The following is a 7,459-nucleotide window of genomic DNA, read 5'->3' on the forward strand; positions in this document are numbered from 1 at the left end:
CTGTCCTGCTCCAGAGAAGAGCCAAGGCTGCCACAAATAGTTGGAAAAGTATGTTGTGCTTAGATCTTTCTCTTAACTAGTAAGTTGGATTAAGATGGTTCTGGATGTCTTCCATAGAGTTTTTTAAGCTTGGAGTTGCTCATCTACATTGGGTTAGCTCAAGGTACCCTCTCAAGGGCAGAAGGCCTTCTGACGCTGCTTCTGCTTTAGTGCAGGCCTTCATCTTGTGTTTCGATTATTATCACAGCCTCCTTGACTTCTACCACTGCAACACCATTCAAATTGCACATTGTGGTGGGCATGTGACCTGTGTAGTCATGCAAAGCCTTGTACTTAATTTGTTGCTTTGCTATTGCCATCTTGAAATTTTTAATTTTTGAATAAGGAGGTTCCACATTTTCATTTTGCATTGGGCCCTGCAAATTAAGTAGCTGGTCTTGGCTGTGGGAATGGCATTTCTAAAACTACCTATTTTTAAAACAAATCTTTCAAAGTCTATACTTCTCATCCTACTCGTCTAGCTCTCTCTCTCATGGCGTGCTCTGCTTCAGCTGTCACGACTTGAAGCTCTTCCAGGTATGCCAAGCAGCCTCATGCCTCTGCAACATTGGCTCATGGTATTTTCTTCTCCTCACTTCTCCTTCTATGACCTGGTTCATCTCTATTTATGGTTTGAAATGCCAAAAAAATGACTCAGTTATGAAACCCAACATGGCTAACTCAACTAGTACTAATCATACTGTGTCTCATATTTCCTCGGAAAAAGTTGATACCTGACAAGGTTGGGCTGTGTTGATCTTGAGATCATGGTTCTGCAATACCTGTACAGGATGATCAGATATATTCAACCATTTTACCGAGTGAAAATGTTTTTCTGTCATCTTCAAGATGTTCATTCATTGATTCACCAAATTTTTATGGAGCATCTAATACATTCCAGACTGTATTCTAAGTACTGAGGATATGGCATTGAACAAAATATTTTACTTTTATTCACTGAGTTAATTAGTTGGGTGAGGCAGAAAATTAGGTAAACAAATACATCAATATATGACATGTAAAGTCTGGAGTTCTAGAAAACAGTGCAAAGTAGGATGAGGGTAATGGAGATGTGTGTTTCTCCTGTGCTATTTATGTAGGGCGGAAGATCTATCTGAGGTGATACTTAATCAGAGACCTGAGTGAAGTGAAGGCTTGATCCACGTGAAACTGTGGCAGAAAGAATGTTGTGGGACAACAAGTAAAAAGTCCCTTAAGTGGGCAAGTACTTGTGGTCTTCAGGAAACTACAAGGAAGCCAGTATGGCTAGAACAGAGTGGGCAATGAGAGATGGGGTTAAAGAATGGGGGCCTGATCACACAGGGCCTTGTAGCCAAGGCGAGGACTTTGGCTACAAGAGAAGGAAAGCTATTGGAGGGCTATGATTAGCTTGCATTTTAAAAGGCTCACTCTATATGTTGTATTTATGCAACGGAGCCATCTCAAATGCTATTGAGAAGTGAAGTAAGCTAAGCACTGTGAATCGATTGTTTAGGTATTGCGATTATTTTGGTTGACTGATGTGTAGAAAACCCCAAAAGCAATCTTTTGATTTTGTAGCAGGTCAGAGGTTGGTATGGGTAAAAGACCCACTGTGATCTAAGCTGTGGGGTTCTTTATCAGTCTGCTGATTCTTTGGCCAGTTACCTCCTCTTCACTATATAAAGATCTATAAATTAGGTTTTGGAGCATAACTCACTGCTCCCTTCCTTACTCTGTGCTGTCTGAGAAGCCATGCATTCCCGTTAACTACCCAAGTAGCCGAAGACCATCATCGTACTTTTCTCTCCTCACAATGACATAGCTTCTTCAGCAGCCATCCTCACAGTTTGCTCGTGTTTGTTCTCAACAGTTCCTGTCGCATTATTATGTTTTGATCAGTTGTCTTGGGTCTGAGGGACACTGTGGAAGTAGAATTTCAAGAGCTTGATATTCAATTAGATATAAAGAATGAGAGAAGTAAAAAAAAGAAAAATCAAGACAACTGGTGTTTAATCTTAGGTGACATCTGAAGAGAGTGATGCCATTGTCTGAGACAAGAAACACTAGGGCAAGAAGAATGGGAGAGGATGTGTGATTTTGGACATAATAGTTTGAGATATCAGTGGGAGGTACATATGGAGCCATTTAGCAGACATTTAGAGGTCTCAGGGGCATCATTTTGAATACCGTTCTTCACTAAATTACTGAATCCATATGTACCCCTATACCATAAATCCTCCATCTGAAGGGACCCAAAACATTCTCAATCCAGTTGTCAGAATCCCTCTACAATATCCCTTCCTAGGCAGTCTTTGAGTTTCCATTCAAATATTTCCTTAGGCAACTTTTTCTATCCACTTGCAATTCTCACTACTCGTCCTAATTCTGTGTTTGGGGAGTGAATAAAATAATGCCCTCTTCGTGTGTGAAGTATCAGTTTATGGATAAATTGTTATTATGTCCTTCTCTGGATCTTCTCTTTTCCAGATAAGACATTCCTTATGCTTTCACTGTTTCCTTGGGGGATATTTGGAGCCAGTTCACATATTGGTCTCTCACCTTGAAAGATGTGTATTTGTTGTATAAATAAATGTACCTTAAAGTTTGGTGGATGGGACTAAGAACAGGGTTCTAGGGCAGGCTGGCCTGACCGTGGCAGAATAAAACAGCACCAAACTTGTCAATTACTCCCAGCATACTATCTGACAGTGATTTTTCAGCTACAAAACATACATATCATACAGGTATTGCCCAAGAGAACTGAAAGCATATGTTCACACAAAAACTTGTACAGAAATGTTCATTGCAGCATTATTCATAATAGCCAAAAGGTGGAAACAACCATAATGCCTGTTAACTGATATATGCCTAGACAAAATACAGTGGAGTAGAAATATTCAACCATGAAAATGATTCAAGTACTGGTATATGGTACAACATGAATGAACCTTGAAATCATTCTGCTAAATGGAAGAAACCAGACACAAAATACCACATGTTGTGTGTGATTTCGTTTATTATGAGATGTACAGAACAGGCAAATCTATAAAGACAGAAAGTAGATTAGTAGTTGCCAGGGGCTAGGATGGAGGAGGAAATGGTGAGTGACTGCTAATGGGTATAAGGTTTCTTCCTGGTGAGATAAAAATATTCTGAAATTAGGTGATGGCGATGATTACACAACAATGAGAATGTATTAAAAACTACTGAGTTGTACATTTTAAAATGGTGAATGTTATGGCATATGTCGTATCTCAGTAAAGCTGTCATTTAAAAAAAAATGGGTATGACCTATTTGAAGTGAGGATTAGATGAACTAACACAAAATGCTTAAAACACAGTACGTGGATATACTCAGTTAATGACTGTTATTGTTGCTCTTAAGGAAGGTAATACTGCTTAAATATTAGTAAGCTGCAACTTTTCGTCACTGCTACCTTTGTAAAATATTACCTGTTTTATAGTATGCAATCAAAGAATACTTGCTGAAATGAATGCGCTTTCTTCACATTCATGTTCAGCCACATTCAGGAATGTGGTTATCATTTGTCTTCTGATTCTTGCAGCATGTTACTGAATCCGTGTCATTGGGCCTAACATTGAGCTACTTTTGTGCAGTAGTAGTAATCAAGTGATGTAGAGCTCCTCACAGCTCATTTTTCACTGTTGGAGCTAGGAGTGTAGACTCATTCTGGGGAAGAAAAGGCTCTACCTTGAATTCAAGGTGATGGTGGGGGCAAAACGATTTTTGAGCTCTCCCCCCGCAGTAATGTAATTCCGCTTTATGTTTTTATAAGAATTCAATTGGCCTGTCAAGAATGTGGTTCCTAATGGTTCATTATAAGTTCCCTGGAGAGCGGAAGACTTCATCATGATTTAAAAAAAAAAAATCAGTTCCTAGAAATTTAACTGATTTAAATTGATAATTTGTTCTGCCGAACTCAACTCACAATTTCTACAAATAAGAATTCATTTTAAATTAAGATAGAAGCATTTTTTCCTCTGAAAATAACTTTAAAAATTCTCATCCTTTTGTGAACTTGGCATTCCACTAATAACACTGAATTGCTTTTACAACTATGTTGCAAGGTGCCACTTGCTTACACTGAGGCTCATGAAAAGAAAGAAACCTGTTGTTTGTATTATCTAGCATTCTTTCTAGAAAACCAGTGGAAATTTTTTTCCTTTGGTCTCTAAGGACTGATTATGCTTCTCAGCTTCCTTTACTTTTCTGCATATTATGAACCATGTGGTTGATTACGTTTCCTTATTATTACAAACTGTCGGGAGGCTCAGCATCCAGTGTGTAGCTCATCTCTAGGAAGTAGCCAAGACTTCTTTCCCTGCCTTTTGTGTACCACGCTCCCTCTAGACTCAGACTTTGTTTCTTACTCTATTTTCTCTTTGCCTAATTTATATTTTCTTTTATTTTTATTTCTGTCTGTGTCTATCTTCAAGATCTGCTTTTATAATTCTTTGGGAGACAAATGAGAGACAGGGGCCACCATTTTTGAAGACAATATTTAAAACCTTGCTGTAAAAACATCTACCTATAACTTTACCCCCATACCAACAGGGCAGAATGGGAGAGAAGGCAAAATGATCAAGAAAAGAGTTTGTAAGCTTTTTATTTTTTTTGAAGCTTTTTTGAGTGTCTCTTTTTCCTGTCTTTTTAATAGAAATTGGTGATATGGCAAAGCAGTACATAGGGAAAGGTCTTTTGGTTCCAGATCATGTGATCACACGCTTAATGATGTCGGAGCTGGAGAATAGGCGTGATCAGCACTGGCTACTAGATGGTGAGTTGAACCTGTGGGTAAGCTGGATTTCTGTGCATAGTTGGGTTCTCTATTGAATTCCATTATTGTTCCAGTTTTGATGATGCCTTTTGTTTCCATGACTAAGTCTTCATGAATATAACTCCTCTGAAATCAGAGGTTCTTTCATCCATAATAGGCCACATGAATTAAAGCCATGAGTTATCATTTTTCACCTGTCAGATTAACAAAAAACAGAAAATCTGAAAATCTTTTCTTGAGTGTGTTGGAATTAAGTATTGTTGAGAGTATAACATGGGCAACATTTGGAGGGCAGTTTAGCGATCTATACTTTTTGTTCAGCAATTTTTATGCTAAATTTCTTGCCTAAGATATATTTTCAAGGATGTTTATTTTCAGCATTATTTGTAAATAGTAAGACATTGGTAGCAACCTAAGTATCAATCATAAGGATGCCTTAAATTTTTGTATGTTTATTCCCCAAATAATTTACCTATGTGTTGACATAGATAGATCTCTAAGTTAAATTGCCAAGTGAAAAAAGCTAGTTGCAATATAGTATCATATATTATTATTATTTATGTAAAAATGGAGGGTTGATATATTATTACTAACAAACACATGCATGAACTAGCTATCTTTGGAAGGATGTTAAAAATTTATAACAGTGGTTGGCTCTGGGTAAGGATTAGGATTGAGGAGAGACTTACCTTTCACTACATATACCCTTGATACTGCTTGATGTTTAATATGTATTTAAACAACATATGGAACTGATTTAAAAACTCAGTGGTTCCTAAACTTTTTAGGCATTATGGATTTCTTGATGACAACTATGATATTTCATACAGATGCTCACATACAAAGTATTGCATAATTTTTTATTCCAACAAACTTGAGTTCAGGATTTTCTACTTTAAGTTTGCCCAGTATAAATCTTTTGATTTATTAAAGGAAAAAGATGGACTGGGTGGGTTATTTGTCTTATTAAATAGCAAATTCCTTAGTGCAAAGAAAATAGAAATTTGATGAACACACTGTTATCTATGAACACAAAATGTGGAGTGAGATTTAGCTGTAACAAACTTCTTTCCATCACAGCCTTGGAAGGCTGTGACAGTTGAAATCTCGATGTTTGCCCCACCACAGAGAAACCAAAGGAATTGTCCTATATTTAAGCTATCAGATTGCCTTTGTTTTTCCTAAAGTCTGGAGCCATGTGTCTCCAAAACGAGTACTATAGTGGAATATTTATTCTATAGCAGTGTTTTCTCAAAGAGTGTAGCATGCAATGTTCATAATTGCTGACAATAAAATACAGTTTGTGGCCAAATATGCTTAGAAAATGGCAGTTTAAATATTAAAACTTGCTAGCATTTATTGAGCAGTCACTGTGTGCCAAGCATTGTCCTGAACACTTGATATTATCTCATTCGATCCCTGCAATAACTGTAAAGTAGATAATATTATCCACATTTAACAGCTGAGAAAACTGAGGCAAAGTAGTATTGAGTTACTTGCCCAAAGTCAGTGCTGAAATTAACCAGTTTCCTTAACTTCAGCATTTTACCGAATGTTTAATATGACAATGCCATTTAATTCTTCACAGAAGGAGATTTGCTGACGTTGACTATAGAATCTCCTGCCTCATTCCCTTTACCCGCTAGGAACTTCCGGGATTTGTTCTGTGGGTTTGTGAACACATATTTCTCAACTCTGTAGGTGTTCTGAAAAGTTGACTATAAAGTGGATCATATCTTTCCATAATGCCTTCCTTAAAAAAAAAAGTTTGGAGCTCTGCCCTTGTGGAGCTGGAAGGAACCTAGACTGAATTGAAAATTTGTGTTAAGAGAAAGGCTATAATAGTTTATGGAAGGCACGTTCTTTTTATTCGTTAGGCAATACAGAATAAAACTCCTGTGTCAGAAACTACTATGTGCTGTTGGTAAAATGGTAAGACATTGTCTCTACTTTTTAAGGGGCTTATATCACAGTAGCGAGGAGTCAAGTGTGTAAAAAATTAATTACTGACAGTGTAATGGAAGCATATATATCTAGTGCTCTGAGGACACAAAGGAGAAAATTATGTTCTGTTGGTGGGATGAGAGATTGTAACAACGCTGTAGAAAAAGAGATGAATAGAGAGATGTACTGTGGATTGATGAATGGGGGTTAGGGAAGGCGGATTTTTTGAGCAGAGGGGCAGTGTGAACTGGGTAAAAGAAGAATGACTTAGCCTGCTATTCTCCTGGGCCTACAAGCAGGAGGCGGCTAGGGAAATCCTGGAGTAGATGGTGTTTGATTCCAGACTGGAAATTGTTGGCTATAGGTGAGCTTCGAAGAGTTATTAAGTAGGGACATAACATGACTGGATTTGTGTCTCAGAAGGACCATTAGCTTAGCAGCAGAGGAGAGATTAGGTGCTAGGGCAGAGAGGCCGTGGTGACTGGAAGCCAGAAAGGAGTTTGGTAGAATAATTGGACCAAGGGATGTTGAAGGCCTGAATTTAAGCAATAGCAGTGGGCCTGAAAAGAGGCACCATTTGAGAGAGAGTAGGTTGAGGAGGAAGAATGGACACAATTGTAACTGATGTCAGGGACTACAGCCCTGGATTTTCTTTGATTGCCTTCCAAGCTTTTTGAGTATTTTAGCTATCGTCA

General features: G+C 37.9%; 1 protein-coding gene across 6 annotated transcripts in view; it reads left to right on the forward strand.

The window, feature by feature from the left end:
• AK4 (adenylate kinase 4) overlaps nt 1-7,459 on the forward strand; it is a 72,541-nt gene that overhangs the window by 36,219 nt on the left and 28,863 nt on the right. For all 6 annotated transcript variants that reach the window (XM_006919284.3, XM_025051982.1, XM_025051981.1 and 3 more), the window contains one exon: nt 4,701-4,820. In XM_006919284.3, the coding sequence (XP_006919346.1) occupies nt 4,701-4,820 (120 nt within the window). The remainder of the gene's footprint in view (nt 1-4,700; nt 4,821-7,459) is intronic.

Source organism: Pteropus alecto, unplaced genomic scaffold (genome assembly GCF_000325575.1).
Source record: "Pteropus alecto unplaced genomic scaffold, ASM32557v1 scaffold25, whole genome shotgun sequence".
Lineage (NCBI taxonomy): Eukaryota > Metazoa > Chordata > Mammalia > Chiroptera > Pteropodidae > Pteropus > Pteropus alecto.